At 42.9% G+C, this 20532-nt stretch overlaps 1 protein-coding gene across 10 annotated transcripts in view; it reads right to left on the bottom strand.

The window, feature by feature from the left end:
• TIAM1 (TIAM Rac1 associated GEF 1) overlaps window positions 1-20532 on the bottom strand; it is a 368940-nt gene that overhangs the window by 61944 nt on the left and 286464 nt on the right. For all 10 annotated transcript variants that reach the window (XM_027584315.2, XM_027584314.2, XM_027584311.2 and 7 more), the window contains 3 exons: window positions 19079-19249; window positions 12784-12888; window positions 5341-5422 (listed from right to left, as the gene is read on the bottom strand). In XM_027584315.2, coding sequence (XP_027440116.1) covers window positions 5341-5422; window positions 12784-12888; window positions 19079-19249 — 358 coding nt within the window. The remainder of the gene's footprint in view (window positions 1-5340; window positions 5423-12783; window positions 12889-19078; window positions 19250-20532) is intronic.

Genomic DNA, 20532 nt, shown 5'->3' on the forward strand with positions numbered 1-20532 from the left:
CCTATCCAGGCTTCCAGAGCCCAAAGACCATCAGCTAATTAATCTTGGGGTTGTTACACCCTTCAGAAACAAAGGGCAGAACAAGGCCCTGAGCTTGCAGGTGGTTTGGGGATCGGAGGTGCTCCTGATCCTGTGGCTACAAGCCCTGGTCACCTCTGTTTCTAGACAGTCTCACTATAACTCTTTGCTGATAGGGGTTCCTGGTGGGCTCAGTCAGCAAAGCATCTGACTCCTGATCTCAGTGTCATGAGTTTGAGCCCCACGTTGGGTGTAGAGATTACTTTAAAAAACAAAAACAAAACAAAACAAAAAAAACCCTCTTTCCTGATCCATCAGTGGAACATCCCAACCAATAACCTCTTTACCCTCAAGTAGAAGACATTGGCAAACACCCCTAAAGGACCAACGGGAATGAATGCAGCTGTAAAAATCCAAGATAATTTCAGGTCTGGGTAAAGAATAATCCCTAATATAGGTACTTACCTTAAGGCTGAAGGCAGAAAAAAACACACTGGTTTTAAAGAACAAATAAGCAAATAACAACAAAATAGAAGAAATGATTACAGGACGTGGACCCAGGGAGTCATCAAGACTTTTCAGTCCATGTCATAATGAACATGTGTTTTTCTGTTTCGTTCACAGGACCAGGAAAAAATACCCACACATGGGCAAAACTACCAACTGTCCTCGCCCACTCCGGTACCATAACTCCCTCAGACGGGGACAGCACAGGCCACACCCCGAGGACTTTCCGCTCTTCATTTTACTCTATTTTGAATTCCATTCGTACAGCAACTTGCAACTTTCCGATTATGTTTCAAGAAGCCGCACTCAAGTAAAAACCATTTTATACATGAGCTACTGAAGTGGACATTAGCCTTAACACAGGTCTATCTATCTGCGTTTCAGTACAGAAATTTTTTCCCTTTATCTGTTCGAATAGATGCAGACTCGGGCGCTAGGTCAAGAGAAAAAATAGATAAGATCCATTAAAATACAGGCATCTCCTTTCTGAAATGCTGTGACTCTATAACGTTTTGAGGCCACGTTTCTTTTTCTGTTAAAACTAAAGTGAGCAGCAAATGACAAGGTGCCAGGGGACAAGCCGCCTGAATGGAAGATACCGGAACAGGGGATGGTGGAGAGGCTGCTCCAAGCCTCCTTCAGCCAAAGTCAGTGGAGACGACTGAGCTATTTCTTTGCCCCTATGCCCTCGTTTCTTGGTCGTCTTTTTTTATTTTTTTATTATTATTTTTAAAGATCTTATTTATTTATTTGACAGAGAGAGATATAGCAAGAGAGGGAACCCAAGCAGGGGGAGTGGGAGAGGGAGAAGCACGCTTCCCGCCAAGCAGGGAGCCCGACGCGGGGCTCGATCCCAGGACCCTCAGACCATGACCTGAGCCGAAGGCAGACGCCCAACAACTGAGCCACCCAGGCGCCCCTTGGTCTCCTTTTTTTAATAACCAAAAGATAATAACAAAGACTACAGCTGACTATGAAACTGGCACTGGGCAAGCATGGCTCTGAGAAACAGACTGGACCCCTCAAGGTGGTGGGGGAGTCTCTGTGATAGGATTGCTGAAGAAAGCTTTAGCAATTTTTTCTGGAAGATCAGGCAAATGGAAGCCGACATGTACAAAGGTAAATAGCACTTTAGCTCTGTGCTGGAATTCATATCAGAAGACACCTGTTTGAGGAGTCAAGCAGAGAGGAGCCCCTCTTGGCGTTCAGAAAGGCAGCTCTCCCCACACTCAGCTATGCAGCAGACACCACCTAGGGCCCTCAGAGTCCCCAAGAGCAGCCTCCATTTCAAGATGCCAGTAGTGAGCACACTCGGGGAAAGGGGGATAATATCCATCTCCTACACTGACAAATAGAAAGAAAATATGGTACATCCTACAGCAGGATTATTTTGAGGTCACTGAAGAACACAGTGATTTTAACAGTTAATCAGCAAAGTCGGGATTTTTTTTTCCTTTTAAATAGGATAGTAACAATCTTTTTTTTTTAATTTTATTTATTTATTTGAGAGAGAGAGAGAGAGCGCATGAGAGCGGGGAGGGCCGGAGGGAGAAGCAGACTCCCTGCTGAGCAGGGAGCCCGATGTGGGGGCTCGATCCCAGGACTCCAGGATCATGACCTGAGCCGAAGGCAGTCACTTAACCGACTGAGCCGCCCAGGTGCCCCTATGATAGTAACAATCTTAATTCCTGACCAACAAATGTAATACAGCCCCCAAATGATTGCCGACGGGAGGCAGAGGGAGTTACTGGATATAAACCCAATGTACCCACCCCATCAGAAGGCTCTCAGTTACAAAGATGAGGAGGCACTATGAGTGGCAATAATGCTCTCGAGAATGAAGTGATTAAAACTAAGAAAAGAAACCAAGGAGACAAAGTCCTGTGATGAACAACCAGAAGGTTCCTCATACTAAAATCTACAGCCAAAGAAAAATCATGACAGCATCAGAAACAGCAGGGAAGTACCCAAAATCAGATTCCAGGATATAGCGAAATTCAGAGAATGGGACAAGGGGAGACACCTCTGATCGAAATGGTTCACACCACCAGAAACACAACAGCGGAAGTCCCTGGAGAAAAAGGAACGGACGTTCCTTAAATGATGCATCCTTCCACTTCAAGGCGGCCGAGGCGATCATACTTAACCTCATAACCATCTGAATTAATTTCAACAAGGTCTGCAAACCACCTGCAGGCTCAGGTGGCGGGAAAGGCAACTGGGAGAAATTAAGAAGCGTCGGATCTTTCCATTGGTTCAGTCAGCTGGATTATTAAGTGCTATTTCCCTCCCTAAAGTGTTCCAAGATAGAAGGCAGCATGTGGTCTGTAGTTAGCTTTTTGTGCGTTGGTGCGTGCTGGTAACTTTGACATTCACCGCACACAATATATACTGAGCTCAATATACAGCAGGAAGCCACACTTGCTGGGTGCTAGTGTTAGGTACAGATGCGCTGAATTTAGAATCCTTGGTCATTCTGAGGTCGGAGGCAACCAGGTCTCTTAGGATTGGGGGACTCTTTAACTTCTCCAGTCAATACGCCATTGGAAGGCCTTACGCCAACATGAACTGGGCCCTCAGAATAAAGGGTCGAGCTAAGGTTATGAGCCACACATAGCAGGCTCTAGAAAGTGCAATCCAGGATCCCAGTACAGTTGGCTGCTGACAGTCATGTGAGGACAGAAATTGAGACTAAGTATTGAGAACCCTGCCGTGTGACCTTGGCACACCTGCACGCATGAGCTTTCGTAGTTTACAAAAGCGGTGGTGGTCCATAGCAGATTGGAACTGAAAACAAAACAAAAAACCCTGCTTCTTTAGGACTAACATCAGATAGTTTGAGAAGCACTGTTGACAAGACGCTCTGAGTGGATGCCTGACGTGCTGTAACACCTTCAGCGTGGAAATGTAAATGGGTTGTCATGTCAATAAAAAAAAAAATCTAACAAGTATAGCAGTTTTATGCCCCGTTTCTGAGTCCAAGTACCAGTCAACCTTAGAGTTCCGTATCAGGAGCTTGAAATTCACCCTCTCCTGCTTCTTGCTGCTTAAAGAGAAAAGAGTTAAGTTTCACGGTGCATCCTCCTTTGGAGAACCCACTTATTTATAGCACTGCTACCCATTACTGCTTTAATTACCAAGGTCACACTTCTGATGCATAATAAGCCCTTCACAGACATTTATCCTTTGCCACCAAAAATGTCCTCTGGGTTTATGATGTCTTTAGTTTTAGGGTCAAGAAGGAAAGAGCAGGAAGGTGTCATGCAAGTGACCAGGGTTCAAAATTAGGTTCTCTTCATTAAGCCAAATCATCTTGGGAGCATTCGGAGATGAAGACTGGGCGCCTGTGGGAGCGAGTGCAGAAGGACTCTGCTATTCTCGCTGCTCAGGAAAGGATTTGAAGATGCTCAAATGCTAAAAAGCCAAATAACTTAATTCAGAGAGAAACTGTAAATGAGCAGATACAGGAGGCTCATGTCTTTCCAGGACCTCTTCCTTCCTGCACAGAGCAGGGCTACGCTTCTCTGCCCCCTGGAGGAAGCTGGGGGCCGTGCGCCCTGCTCTAACAATAAACCATCGGGTGCACCAGCACCTGGCTTACCACCTTCTCTCTTTCCCTCTGCCAAGACACGGACGATGCCCCAGGTGGCAGCCGCTATGGCCCGTGTCCCAGAGGGAGGACAACATAAAGAGTCCCAGCCAACCCACAAAGGATGCGTGGTGAATTTAGGAAGCACATTTCCCTGTCTGGAGCTACCTCAGCCAACCCCACCACTCCTGACTAATATCGCAGGACGGATTTCCCCACGTCTTCTACTCAAGCACCAACTCCACTGCTATTCAAATCATACCTAAGTAGTCTGAAACATATGGAAGGGATGATATATTCAACTATGCCAGAACGCGGGCAACTGTGTGGAAAAGCGTTAACATGGCAACGCTCACTACTGGTCTTTGAAAGGCCTGCTTACAAGTTTGGCCCCTGGCTGGCATCCGGGAACTTGGATTTTGGGTGGGTTCCCAACACCCTCATGAGGCCCACTGGGCCTCGCATGTGTACAAATAATGTGGTTTATGCTGAACACCTGCTTTCCGCCTGGGAGTCCGAGGCTTTGGTACACGCTAGGCAGAGGGTGTCTATGTGACTGACTGGGCACTGAGTCTCCAACAAGCTTCCCCACTGGACACAGACCCCATGCGCTGTCCGCTTGTGAATTAAGGCCGTCCTGTGTGACTGGGGGTCTCTTGGAAGCTTGTACCCCGTTTCCTCAGATGCCACCCCATGTGCCTTTCCCCTTTACTGATGTCGCTTTGTACAGTTTCCCTGTAGTAAGTCATGGTCATGAGTAGGACTATAAGCTGAGTCCTACAGGTCCTCTTAGTGAATCAGCAAATCTAGGGGTGGTCTTGGGGACGCCTCCCCCCACAACACCAAAATGAGTTCTTTTAACATGATTCATTGGGGAAGGGAGAATAATGAGTATATTTGAGGGAGAGAGGTGTGAAAAGATAATTTCTTCATTATTAAGGGTATACCACAAGATAAAGTAATCTGTTCCCGATATAGGCATTTCCTTTTTATGACAGTTGAACCCTGCTAATTAAGGCTATGAAATTTAGGCTGAAGTCTTCACCGTACCCACAGTTAATATCTCTTTTTTCCCGACTTTGACTGCTCTGTTTCTAGCACAGAAGCCAGATGTGCTGTTTTAAATAGGCCCCAAAGGCATTTTACTGAATTGTAAATAAGTGCACGTTTACACAGGAATTGCTTTAACTTGAAAAACACCAGAGATCAAAGAAAAATAAACGTACCGTAATTATCACTGGCCGTATCTGACTTCTCAATCTGGATGTTCTGAGTGACTTTTGGACAAATTTCAATTTCTTTGTACAGCTGAAAAGTGACAAAGAGGAGCCTGATGAGGATTTCATTATAAATAACGTATTAGGAATAGACATCATTTTCTAAGTCTATTTTTTTGCCACTGACACTTGAAAGTAAAGTCTCATCATATCCCAGTCTTTTTATTGAACTGAATCCATTAAGAATCACAACAGAAATGTTAAAACTCATATTCCCAAACTTGGCTACAGTTCCAGTTCCTAAACAATTCCTCAACACCACTCTATGTCTTTTCCCACCCAGTATCTCTCACAGACCCGAAAAATAAATTTGCTAAAGTAATCAAAAATCTCCAGTACTCAGGCCACCTGGGGTGGCTCAGTCGGTTAAGCGTCCGACTCTTGATGTCAGCTCAGGTCATGGTCTCAGGGTCGTGAGATCAAGCCCCCACCTCCATCCAGCTCTGCGCTGGGTGTGGAGCCTGCTTCAGATGCTCTCCCTTCCTCTCTCACTGCCCCCCCCCCCGCCAAAAAGAAAAGAAATCTCTGGTACTGGGGAACAAAATTATTAAAAGCAGGAAGAGGCTATAAAGATCTTGACTAGGGACTCCTAGAAATAGAAGAGAAATCTCTGTGCTTTCCATTCTCTTCTGTTCACAAACCATTTTTGCCCAAAAACAGTCACAGTAGCACAAATAGGTGGCAACAAGTTAAAGTACTGAAATGGACAGAAAATTATATAAATACAGGGTATTCTCATTTAGCCACTGGATCATACCGAATTAGCTAGAAAACTAAAGCACATAAATTAATCAGTTCTCTAGAAACCCAAGAAGGCCTGGGGGGGGGGGAAGGGTAAAAAAAAAAAAAGCTGTAGTTCACATGCCAGAAACTTTATTTCAGTTTACTTTAATTCATTTTCACTTGGAGGTACCAAACCTTACTTCTTAGGTAAGCAAGTCAAAGGCCATTTCCAAAAATTATGATAAATATTCCAAAACAAATATGTGTGTCAAAGCTCATATGGAACGTAAAAACTATCATTCAATTTTGAAATGCAAATCTATTTGTGCCAAGGTCAATAACAGAAGGCTGTCCTTTAGCACGGAAGGGAAGTCTTGGTGGTTATCTAAACTTGCTCCCATCTCTGACTACAGGGTCATTCCTCTGGAAATAATGTAATTCAGGCAAGTAGAAAAGAATGGTAGTTTCCTTCTCTTCCCTTTCTTAGGGCAGCTGACAGGTGGGAGAGGTGAATCCGAAGCTTGGGACTCAGGAGCCTGGAAAAAGGGCCACTATAACACAAAGCCAAGGGAAGCAGAGGCCTGGGACCACTGACCACCCAGCCCGGGGCCTCTAGAACACCCTCACTCAATACAACTTCCGACAAATGCAGTGTGTTAGGGGTGTAATTTCATGTGGGTTTTTTTGTTTTTTAAATCTTCTTATACTTCAGAAAAATGTTCATACAAATACACTCTACAAATCAGAAGAAATCAATTATAAAACTGATCTTTAGTTCAGAAAATATGGTCACTAAAGTTATAAATACCAAACATACTAATGTCTTATGCCATGTTTTAGAACACCACGGAATGCTCAATAAAATGCCATGAATTGTGTTCACTTCAAGTTGCTTTGAGCCTTAGTTTTTACTTTTTTTTAATTTAAATTCAATTAGCCAACAGAGAGTACATCATTAGTTTCAGATATAGTATTCAGTTAATCCATCAGTTGTGTGTAACACCCAGTGCTCATCACTTCACCCTTTTTCAAAATTTCCTTGAGAGCCAAACTCTTACCCTAGGTGGCAGTATACCACTGTCTGTTCCAATCATGTCTGGAAAGTTCCAAGTGGTTTCCACAGATCCAGTGGGAACACAGCTTCCGAATAATCTTTCTATCTTTCATAATATTGCCTCCTACTTTTCTCTGGATTGGTGTGAAAGCCACTGTGTCTTTCACCAGCCTCAGACAATAACTTAGTGTCATCTAGGTAAGGCCCTTGGCCACAGTCCTTTCTTAGGGTACTTAGACTAATATCGTGTTTAGTGAAAAGCACTAATAAAATATATCAAAATCTCGAGAAGGGTCTGCACTTTAAAATATATTTTCAGTGCAACGACAATCAATATCTGAAACTAGAATTGCTAAAATTTTGTACTTTTATACAAACATCTTTAACAGTGAAGCATCACACACATTCCCTTTATTTTATTAAATCAATGATGTTGCATGCTCTCCCTCTTTTCAAACACCTTTATTTTATTAAATCAATGATGTTGCACGCTCTCCCTCTTTTCAAACACCAAATTAAAAGGTCATCAGATTTTTTAAAAAATATTTTATTTATTTATTCATGAGAGACAGAGGGAGAGAGAGAGAGAGAGAAGCAGAGGGAGAAGCAGGCTCCCAAGGAGCAGGGAGCCCGATGCGGGACTCGATCCCAGGACCCTGGGATCATGACCTGAGCTGAAGGCAGACACTTAACCATCTGAGCCACCCAGGCTCCCCAAAAGGTCATCAGATTTAAAAACAAAAAACAAAACAAACAAAAAAAAACTTGATTACCAGGTATTCAAGTTATCATGAAGTCACAATCCTTCGTTACCCCATCTCCTTTGGGGGCCCTGGTCCAAGCCAGCATCACCCACCGCCCCGGCCACCGCTCACTAGCCCCCTGCCCGCTCTCAGCTCCTTCTTATGCCCTACGGTCCACTAGCCACACATCAGCCACATGAGCCTACTAAAAACAAGTCCATGAATGTCCTTCCTCCCCTGGGGTTTCCCCTCTCACCTAGGCCCTACATGGCCCATCTGGTTCCCTTCCTCCCTCCTCTCCTGCATCCTCAAGCCTCCCTCCCCAGCCCCCTCACTTGCCCTCCTCACACACAAGCAAACCACCTCCACTCCTGCCGCCCGCCCCGACAAGGCCTCACCCAGCTCTGTTCCCTCAGCCCAGAACACTTGCCTCCAAAGTACCTCTACGACTCATTCTCTCACCTCACTGCCTGTTCACACATCAAGCCAAACACAGCTAAAGGAGCGGTGCCCTCTGCTTCTGGATGCCCCCAACTCTCTTTCCTCTTGATCTAACCTTTTCTCTCCAAGCTCTTCACATCCTCTGAAATATCATGCGTTTACAGGTTTTTGTGCAAAAAATTTATATATTTTTATATCTGTCTCCACAAACTTGAATATAGGTTCCACAAGGAGCAGAGATTTTTCCATCTTTTTTTTTTTTTTAAGTAGGCTCCATGCCCAATGTGGGACTTGAACTCAAGACCCCAAGATCAAGAATCCCATGCTTTATGGGCTTAGCCAGCCAGGCGCCCCTAGGAGAAGGGATTTTTGATTACATTATCACAGAAGTGCTAAATAAATATGTGCTGGATAAGGAAATCAGTTAATCAGTGTTTCTGTAAACTCTTTCTTCCCCCCTGTCACTTTAAGAAAAACACACTTAACATGGGTTTTGAAAAGCCAGTGCTTCTCATTCATTATCATTCTGTCAATGGGGCCTAAGAACCAAATACGAAAAAGTAGCCAAACAGGTACCACTTATACTAGAATGTAACCAGCAAAGCAGATGAGCAGATGACTGACGTGTCATGGCCAGTCACAAGCAAGAGGATCCCCTAAGCCACTGAATGAACAGACCAGACCCCTCAGGTCTTTAAAATCTAGCGCACACTTTTGCTAATAACTCTCGGCTTTATTATGAAAGAAGGCTGGGTAAAACGATGTCAGAGAATAAGCATATTGGGACAGTCATCTATAAATCAGTTCCTTTTGAGGAAACGACTTCATACATCTGTGAGCTTCCCTGGTCTGTCAAAAATAAAATGGAGGAGGGGCGCCTGGGTGGCTCAGTCAGTTAAGCATCTGCCTTCGGCTCAGGTCATGATCCCAGGGTCCTGGGATTGAGCCCCACATCGGGCTCCTTGCTCAGTGGGGAGCCTGCTTCTCCCTCTCCCTCCGCCTGCCATTCCTCCTACTTGTACGTGCATGCTCTCTGACAAATAAAATAAAATCTTTAAAAAATAATAAAAAAAAATGCAGTTGGGCATCGGGAACCAATCAACCATGTGCGGTCTGACGCTTGTTCAGTGAGGGTCAACACTTTGAAATCTGTAAACTCTCAAAAAGCCTCCAGGAGCACTGTGTGTTCAAACACCCCCTGCCTTGGAATGACATTAGAACCAGTTGATGGCCTGTACCAGGGATCAGAAACCAGGGACCCCTGGGCAGAATTCAAGGGGGGGTGTAAACTTACATGGTGAAAAAAAAAAAAATGACATCTTTATATTCACTAACCAGTAACTGAACCTTAGCATTTGAAGCAACTGAAACCTCCAATCATAAATAAATGTAGGCAACAAATATAGGAGTATTAGCAGCCGCTGTGACCTGTCACAAGTAAAAATTAGTTATTTTCCAGTCACATTCTAGCTGCCACTACTATCTCAAAGTGTTATTCATGCTCATCACGACTTCAAAACAGTGGTAGCTATCAGACCTACCGCTAGCTCTTATTATTTAATGAGCCAATAAATAAGCACATATATTATCTATAATTTTAAGAATGTTTTGATAATTATTTCAACATAATTAGGCCATAGGTAATCCTATGTATTTTGTTTCATGCAGGCTTTACCAAGTTTCCCAAGCTATCTTAAGTTCAGGGGTGCCTGGGTGGCTCAGTCAGTTAAGCATCTGCCTTGGACTCAGGTCATGATCCCAGGGTCCTGGAATCGAGCCCCATGTGGGGCTCCCGGCTCAGTGGGGAGTCTGCTTCTCCCTCTCCCGCTGCCCCTCCCCCCTCATGTGCTCTCTCTCAAATAAATAAAATCTTAAAAAGAACAAAAAAGTTCAGAATCTGGTAAAAACAGAGATGTTAGTAAGCAATACTCACTTGCAATCTGAACAATAAAATTAATGAGTCTACGGCATTTGCTTCCTCAGGGATCTCTGAGCTGGAGACCTTTGGCAATGAGCAAGAAAGAATACCATGCTCTCTTTGCATTTTAGATTCTTTTAAAAATTATAATTAGAACATCTGTCCAGCAACTGTAGATACAAACAGACTAAGCTTGGCACACCTCCGTCTCCTATACTGGATGAACCACACAATGGCCAAGACTCAAGAGTAGTAAGTGAGTCGATATCATTTCAAAAGATGTGTCTCAGGCACATACTATGTGTGAGATACTAGGGACACGGAAGTTGGTCAGGTGCAATATATGAAAGTCATAACCACCACGATGCAAACACATGGATGATCTAGCAGCTATTCCAATCTTATCGGCAACGCGTGTTCCTTTTTTAAGTAAGGAACAGGGTTTTCTTTCCTCTGCTCAGAGAGAACAAAGTTGGGGCTCTTCCACATGCCAGAGGTGGGTAAAAATAAATCAGCTACTCTCCTTTAAAAGTTCCCTCTTCTGTTAACACTTAATTATTTAGGCAATGGTTGAAAACAGACTGGTCTTGATCCTCTTCCATTGATTGCATGGCTTGGAAAAGCACTGAGAAGACACCCCATCTCCGATTTCATTAGCGACGCTTAAAGGGGCACGAGGGAACACTTCAGGATGACGGAAATTTCTAAGCTAGGACTGTAGCACTGGAAACAGGACGGTATACATGGGTTAGAAGTCCTCGAATGGTGTGCTTCCAACTCACCGAGCTTTAGCGTATATAAAGTGAACGTCAAAAAAATAAGTTGAATGAAAACGAAATTCCCTACTAAATTTTAAATCACCCTTCTCCTTTTCAGAGAGAGACTACAGGGTCTAAGTTTCCAGTTCTGCTTTCTGTGGTGCAACCGCGTCTGAAGTCATGCTATCACTCGCATTTCTGTGGCAAGCAGCTCAGTGGCCCCCAGAGGAATGACTAAGTGCAGAGAGGGAAGAACGAAGTCCAAGACAGAGGCGCCTTGCTCCCCAAATGGCTCTTTCCTGGAACTGAAAAATGTATCACTCGGCTAACAAAAAAGGAACTTGTCGGTGTCTTGTTACCATGACCATCTTTACTGAGCATCTACTATGTGCACCATGATCTCTAATCTTTGCAAAATCCTAGAAATTAAGCACAGTTGATTCTTGAACAACATGGGTTTGAAATGCATGGGTTCATAGAATTTCTTCAGGCCTGCAAAAGCAATTTCTCTCCCTTATGACTTTTTTTTTTTAAGGATTTTATTTATTTATTTGAGATTGAGAGATACAGAGAGAGAGAGAGAGAGAGAGAGAGCATGAGCAGGGGGAGAGGCAGAGGGAGAGGGAGAAGCAGACTCCCCGCTGAGCCAGAAGCCCGATGTGGGGCTCGATCCCAGGACTCTGACCTGAGCTGAAGACAGATGCTTAACCATCTGAGCCACCCAGGTGCCCTATGACTTCAAAAAAAAAAGATTTTATTTATTTATTTGAGAGAGAGCATGAGCAGGGGGAGCAGCAGAGTGAGAGGGACAAACAGACTCCCCAGTGAGTGTGGAGCCCCGACGCAGGACTCTATCCCAGGGCCCCGAGTTCATGACCTGAGCTGAAGTCAGCCGCTTAACCAGCTGAGCCACCCAGGCGTCCCTCTTCCTATGACTTTCTTAAACATTTTCTTTTCTCCAGCTTACTCTATTGCAAAAATACAGTACATAATGCATATAACATACAAACTACGTGTTAATTGACTGTTAATGCTATAGGTGAGACTTCCGGTCAACAGTAGGCTATGAGCAGTTCAGTTGTGGGGGAGTCAAAAATTATACTCGAATTTTTCGACTGTGCAGGCAGCTAACGCCCCTAGCCCCTGCACTGTTCAAGGGTCAACTGTATTAGCACCTCATTTTTTGCCAATACCACAAAATGAGCAAGTGGTAGGGCTCGTATAAAACCCAGCTCTAGTTTAGAACCCAAGTCCCATAATGAAACTCAAATATACATAATGTCCCCAGGAATCAATACAAGCACAGTTATAAAAGACCGGGACATATGATCCCATGGCAGCTTTTTCATCCCACGGGATCCGACCCATTGGTATCAATAGGCAGGTAGAAGTCACTCAATTACTGGAGTTAGTGCTTTTTTTTCCTGACAACAGCCAGCTGATCTTTGAGTCACCCATTTAAAACAAAGGCCTGCCAAAGCTGCAAGGAGAGCTAGGAATAATAACTAAAATTCCATCTGAGAGGCAGCTCTGGATTTCAATTTTTCTTGATGGCACGGCCTCGCTCCTTGCATAAACAAAGGTGGCATTTCTACTCGGCAGACACATCGTGATAAGTAAGGCCATCTTCACAAACTTTAGAGCTCTTTATTTTAGAATTCATTCCACTTCACCAACCACAATTAGCCCAAGCACACATATAATTTAAAAATAATCTCCTACAGAATGTACTTGGACAACAGTCATAAACATTACCAGCTCATAAATGTCCTCCTCAGGCTTTGGAACATAGTGTTGCATTTTGTTTTCTATTAGAAATTTCAGACGCAGGTAATGAGCAGAATGATCCAGTTGATGTGTCTGGGACAAAAGAAAGGAAAAAGAAAAGACAATGTGTGTTCAATAGTAAACAGGAATAATTAGCGCACCACTAACATATTACCATGTATCCCCCGAGAATTCTAGAGATTTCTCACTGTGGAAAGGGCAAGGTCTCTATACCTCTTAGAAGGTTTACATCCAAAACTCAAACCTTGAAAGCATTTTCATTGAACAGATGAATAATATTCCACGGATAGCTTATGATTCCACGGAAATAACTGAGTCACATCTTCACTTCTGCTTATCTGAGTCATACTCTTTAACACTGGTTTTGCATCAGATTAGAGAGGCCCTTCCACAAAATTCCAAACATACAAAGGTGATTAAAGAAGTAACAGAAAGGCAAGGAAGTATTCCCAGGGATAGAAAAAAGCTGTGCCCTGGCAAAGTTGTTTCCTAACCACATGGGGACACTGGGACAGTTGTTAATAGTTCATTTGCAGGCGAGTCAGTGTGAAGACAAGGCATTTGGATTTCAATCTTATTTATATACACCCTGAGTGAGACTCCCTCCGGGGGCAGTGCAGACGGGCATGGGTCCAGCTTTGGAAACACACTGAATGACTTGCCCAAAGAAAACAGTTCTAAAATAGCTAAGGATTGAAATTTCCAGGCCTTCTCCTTTGGTCCAGAACGGGTCAACTGATCTTTCCCCTCTAGAAAGTCATCCTCGATTTAACGTTTCGGGGGGCGGGGAGCCATAGTGGCAACATGGTTTTATAACTAATCCCCAGTCTACATTCATGAAGATGCAGAGAAAAAAGTAAGAAAATGCTCTTTGAAAGTTACATGGCAAGCCTGAAAATGAATTGTTAGAAAATGTTTAAATTGGGTCATTTTTTTTAAAGCATTCTTATCTTTTAGAGATTCATCCTCAAGGACTAGGAGATAAAGATATGATGTCTGCAATTTGCTTCTAAAATAATCCAGAGCAGGGGGTGGAAGGGAGTTAGTAAACAGATGAAACATAATTCCGGTAATCACAGAACCTTGGTGATAGATATGCAGGAGTTTATGACAGGATTCTCTACTTTTACAGAAGTTGAAATTTTTCATAAATATAAAATCTCTTCCCACCAAAAGCTCCACTGGTGAGAATTATTTCAATATAAGTGAAATTGATTTTTCACTGCATTCATCCTCTGCTTACCCTGCCCACCCCCCAAAAACATTTTAAACATTTTAAAGGCCAAACTAAGATCATGCCAACAATTATTCCAAAAAGAGTCATTCAATCACATCTAACAAACTCTTAAGTGTATCAGGCACTGTGAGAGGCACTGCAGATATAGAAATTAATAAGACATAAATGCAGTCTTCGGGATTGTGTGTGGCTATGGAAAGGGTGTGCAGAAAATGGAAGGTGGGGTGGTGGCGGCTTCACTTTTTAAATAAATACACATGCAAGATACGCGTCTTGCGTTATCACAAAAGCACATTTCCAGAGAGTGCAAATGAGTTTGTTCTGCACACCTAGCAGAATGATAAAGAAGTTTCCTATCAGTGACTCTTCGGAACCCCCCAACCTGCATCCTCTCTTGAGGCAAGTGATGGTCTGAAGCCCACTGTGTGATCGCAGGCACCACTGATCAAATGCTCAGTGTCTCACAGACCCAGATGGCTGGTGTCTAAGATAATAAGAGTGTATGGGTAATCCAGAGAAGCACAAAACAGGCAAGTTTTCAAGTGTGCGATCTATTGCTTGTGGGAGAGCTGCTGAGACAAACATCAACGAAATAATAATATTTAGGGTAATAGGATCAGAAAAGTTTCCCTCCAGAGATAGAAGGTGCAAATGCTTCCCACCTACCTAGGTCCTCACTGAAATCTTTAAGTGGAAGAAAAAAATTTTGTTCCCCATCTGTTTCTGACTGAGGTGGGAAGGAAAGAAATGAAACTCCATAGAGTCTTGGTTAACAGGAACAAATCTACTTGGCACCCTTACTGTCACCATTAATAAACACTTTGTGGATACTCCCAGTGAGGCTGCCACTTAAAACAGTCTTCTGGAAGTTGGACCCAAACAGCAACCTCACCTAAGAAGTTTCTGGTTCCTGAACCCTCAGTGTGAGAGGCAGATGGCCCACTGTCAGGCACCAAAGATCTTAAGATGGTCCTGATGAAGACTGGAGATTCTCATCACACCTTAAATGCTACTGTGCTAAAACATTTATACAGATGTACAGAGAATGACAAACGACAGCTGTCGAGGTACCTCGCTTAAAGGAACACAGCAAAGACAACCAAAGCGTGATAAATATAACGGTGATAATGAAGCTAATCCTTGCCACCCTCCCCCGCCCACCACCGCCTTTTTTCAAACTTCGTGAAGTTACAATAATGTCTTGATGATTTTGAAAAATAAAAATGGCACATGCAACAAACAAAAATTTTAACGGTCTTACTTGTAACCAAGGTGCCCTTAGATTGGTCAGTAAACAGTTACCCTAAAAATGGGACATTGGCTCAATATACCAGAGTGTCTATCATCTTGGTAATTATGTCTCAATTACAAGCCCTTACTAGTCACGGCTGCTCCAACGTAAGGGCAAAATCCTAATGAATTAACTAACGAATCACTGAATCCTAAAGAATTAAATCAGATCATCAGAACTCTCAAGAAGAATTTTATGCTCCCTACATATCTGCAAGTCAAAACCAAAGCAGGTTGAGCAAATTACCATGTTCACAATACATCTCTGTGCAGAAAGAATTCCAAATATCAATGAATATTTCAACATGGCAACTCTAAATATTTGGCTTGTTGTAGACTTGTAAAACATTCAAGAGAAACCTTCCTAACTCAAGAGAAATTCAGCGAGGGAAAAATTTAAGTGGTACCAATTTGTTTTCCAGCGTGCATTTACTTAAGTTACTTAGAGAGCATTTGATTCATTTTGAGGCCATGTAGCCACAAGTTCTACCTGAAGATAAATATTACCAGAGAACAAGTATTAGTTTAGTTGGCATTTTTTTTTAATTTGCATCTACTTCAAAGGATGAAGTAGTGAAACACAATGCAGTTTTTTTCAGTAAATAGTCTGAGCCAATTACAATAGATAATAATGTGATCTTTCAATCCATATGGGTTTGCTCTTCCATTTTGGTCCAACTTCTCAGGGAAACATAAAAGCATGCAGTTACCACATATAGAAATCCATGCAAACACGCGCACACACACACTACTGTGGAATTTCCGAAGATATTTATCTTCCTCTTCAAGGTGACCTTTATTTTTTTTAAAGCCAATGGTTATTAGAATAATCAAAGGCATAAGCCAACATAGGGATGGCATGAAATAAAACTCTCATCCCAGGGCCACACGTGAATTATATCAGTGAGTATGGATGAATGAATTTTTTTGCAATTATTTTGGTAATTGCAATGATCAGAATATATCGAAAACCCATAGGCCAATGTGGTTACCTGCTATATTTAGCAACAATCTTTTTTGTAACATCCATAACATGAACAGTACATGAAATGTAGATCTTGAAACATTTACTATACCAGAACTTGACTGGCTCTCGGATGGCAGATGACAAACTGATGGGAAATGATGTGGATCAGATAGAATAGGAAAGAGAATGAGCTGAATGCAAGAGACAGAAGAAAGAGATTGATTATTAAATATTAGAAAAAGCATCCATCACCAACGTTGAGAATGACAATAAAGAAATAAAACACACATTCTGACAATCACCTTTTTTTTCAGTCCCTCCTCCAAGAGAAAAAAAACCCACTCACCATTAGTTAGATCATTAATAACATGTGGCACTGTTTCCCCATTATCTCTTTCCCTCTTAAGAATAAAACTGGCTCCACTAATTACAATAAAGTGTTTTCCAAAGAAGAAGCCAGCTTTAGAAGGCACCTGGCTCTCAGCACACTATATAATTTATCCTACATGGGTGCTTTTCCAGAGACCATCAATTTCTTAAAGTACACACGAAAGTTTTCCATTTTTAAACTCGTGACACGTAAGCTTGTCCCACGCCACATTGTTTTTGTCTTTATTTCTACATTTGGGGAAAAAGAGCTGAGGATCCAAGGAAAACTGGGCAGGATGATCTTCTGTTGTTGGAGAAAGAGATTTGTGCCCTCATGAAGCCATCAACAGCCTTTCAAGTGAAAGAAAGAAACATCTTATAGGGGGACAAGTCCAACTATCTATCCAGAGATGGTCTGTAGTTACCGTGGCAATACCATTCCTTGTTCCTTGGGTTTCTACCAAGACAACCACTTGAAAAGGACCTAAAATTGGGCCCATCACTATTTTCCCCACTCACTGTTCCATTTTCCACCAATCAACGGTCATTGGAACCTGTGACCTACCCTCCCATCCCTAACTGTGTCTGAGGCTGATGGATACAGGAGGTGTTAAAGCAATGCCATCCCCTGGAAGGACCCTCCAGAGTTTGGCTTGTAAAAAAAAAAAAAAAAAAAAAAAAAAAAGCACCAGAGTCCTACTTTTGACACCTTCAGCTGCAGTTCTGAGAATAACTCCCACAGCTCTGCAGAATATTAATGGGTCTCTAAAGAATCGTGCTAATCTATAAATAAAAGAATGCAGAAATCCTCAATAGGCCAATTTTGTTAAGTAATTAAAATGAAAAATGTGAACAGAAATACCATTATCTTCAAAAAGCTGGAATTCATGTACACGAAGACTTCAAAGCATGTAACAGAGTATCATTTATTTTTAACACCTATGTGGGGGCTGGTTTTAGCTTTGTCCGGAAACAAATGGTCCTTCTACATTTCTTGCACATAAGGCTTATTTGAGCCAGACTGTTTCATTTCTCCCACTCACGGAAAGAGCCACATTTTTTTTTCTTTACAAAGGCCCTAGTGATTTGTTTTCTTTAACAAATTCAAAAATCGCTGATTGTAGAGTTATATACAGCACTGAGGTACTTGCTCTGGGAGAGAAAGTTAGGCAGTGTTTATAAACCACTGCATTGAGCGAGGAGGTCCTCAAAATGTCATTGTCTCCATCCAATTTCTTCCAGGGCAAAATTATACCAGAAAGGTCTCCACTTGCCCTTTCCTGGCCCTGGGGAAAACCATCACACTGTCTAAAGAATATATTCTAGATTCTTCTGACCCTTATGTACCATCCTTCCTGATGACTGATCTGGTGCAGGAGGATACACCCAGGCTCAGAGCAGCCAGGTAGGTGTGGGTTCAGTCCCTCCTTTGCAACTGAGCGCAGTGTGAGCTCAGGGCCGGGAGCTATGGCTCTCTGGGCCTCCCCTTCTCCATCTGTATGATGGGCGGGGGGCATCAGTTCTTTCTCAGACTTGATAGAATAGACTGAATAAAAAGGACTATTAGTGTTCTCAATTGTGTGGAAGTAAAAACAGGCCCATGAGAAAAGCTCTTTTCTTTCCTCTTTTGCTTATTTGACTTCATCTGGCTACTCGTCAGGGGCGAAAAAAAACCACCATGTTGACCTTGAAAAAGATTAGGAAGCTTCTCAGCTTCAAGTGAAAGCGGGGAGAGTGAGCTCAGGCATCTGTCACACATGCACACACACACACACACACACACACACACACACACGCAAAAAGAGGCTTAAATACGGTGTTTTATAGGAAAGGGAGTTTCCCATCATGGAGGTCAAACATATTTCTTTCAGTTTTTCTCTCCCCGGATGCAATGGTGTGTCAGTTGCTGTCAAAAAGTAGGTTACACACAGCACACATAACATGGTATCATTAAATACATGCGTGTGTGCGTGCGTGCGTGTGTGTGTGTGTGTGTGTGTGTGTGTGTGTGTGTGTAGAAAACAGGGGAGGCAAAACGCCAGACTGTTTCCAGTATAACTTCTGGATCCTATAAGGGTGGGTTTCACTCGCTTTTTTCTTCCCCCAAATTTTCTAAAATTTTTGCAGCGAGCATGTGATATGCTTGTTACCAATCTATGAAATACACATATTGAACGGAGCTACTTAAAAAGAATCCCTCTCCTCCCAAAGCCAAAACATTCACTTCCGCTTATTATGCGTATGATCACAAAGGAATCTGAAGTTGCTCTGAGAGGAAATGGAGGTACTCTGGGAATGCCTTCCTCTCTGGCACACCTCTCAATTCCCACGTGTGACAGGGAAGGTTCCTACAGCCCCCTCTGCCCTTCTCAAGGAAATGACCCCAAGTACTTTCATACCTTGCAGATCAGCTCCAGGGTGTCCCGGGCAGTGTCCCCAGGCCGGACGACCGTCAGGGCTGGCTGATTATTTGGCAGACAGAACCAGGACGGAGTGAAATACTCATGGACCCAAATGTCGCAGTCAGGATTGTGCTGGTGGACGCTGGGCAGGACCATTTCTTTTTCCCTCTATGGTAAGAAATGAAGTTAGCCGGGCAACAGTAGTCAGGACTTGCTATCTCAGATCCCCAGATCGTACATGGGATTAGTTATTCCCATGAACATGGCCCACAGCAGAAATGGTGGCGCTGATTAAGGACAGAGGGGAATATTCCGAGGCAGGAGGAAACTACCGAGAGAAGCACTTTAATGGGAGGAAGGAGAGATTTCTTAGATATGGTATCTTAGACCCAGTCCATGGCATCCACGGGTGGGCAGTGTGTGAGTGAGTGGGCACTGAAATTTGGAAGAAAGAAAGAAATGGATCATCCATTCAGCTCAGTGTTCCTGCTATGATTTCTTCCACCAACCCACCTTAATTTAGAGCAGGGAATTCCTACAGCAAGAATACTGAGTGAGTTATATGTTTCAAAGGCAACAGTGAGGCCCCAAGGACATTTTTAAAGAAAAGATTATGTTCTAGCACTCATACGTACAGGGAGCATCATCTTTGTGCTTGCATTTGACCTCTAGCAGTTCCGAGAAGAAGACAGCTCCATTTCCCAGGTGGGGTTCGGGTAACCTTAAGGCATGAGCTTGCTGGCCTTATTAGGCTGTTGCCACACTCCACCCTCCCCACCACTCTGCCTGAGGGCCAGGGAGTAGCACCAAGTTTGTAAGGATGAGAAAAGATGTGTCTTACACATATGCATTCAGCAGCTGGGTTAATCTAAGCATACGCAACTAAAACACTCCATAGCAATGAAATAGGAGCCCAATCTCTTTGAAATTAGCAAACAAACAATGATGTTAGATTTCAGCAATGTAGAAAGAATATTGATGGGCAAGATGTGCTCTGATAAGACTTGATTATTGGTTTAAAACCAGGCCACCGATCAGAAATACATATCTATAGGTTACCAAAAACAAGGCTGGTATTGGCAAATTACAAGAAGAAACAAATTTCCAAGGTGGTAACGTAACAACTTTCATTCATAAAAAGAACGAATCCCAGAATGGGGGACATATTTTTGTAAAGGCTACTCAACTAAATTCACTTGAGAAAACAATTTCAGCTCTGGCTTTGAATGATGTCGCTTGTGCAGATAAATTGAACCCCAAGGAAGGCCTGGCAAAAAACAATCAACTTGGCTAAATCCCATTAACTAAAATTGGAATCCTCCTACTGTCCTCATGCACCATGTAAAATAAATGCCCCTTAGCAGTGGATCAGCCAAAGTTTTGCATTTAAACTGCTCTTGGAGATCAAGGCATTCTAGCCATGAAGTGGAATAAAGAAATATCTCCGAGAA

The sequence above is a fragment of the Zalophus californianus genome, chromosome 1 (assembly GCF_009762305.2).
Source record: "Zalophus californianus isolate mZalCal1 chromosome 1, mZalCal1.pri.v2, whole genome shotgun sequence".
Classification (NCBI taxonomy): domain Eukaryota; kingdom Metazoa; phylum Chordata; class Mammalia; order Carnivora; family Otariidae; genus Zalophus; species Zalophus californianus.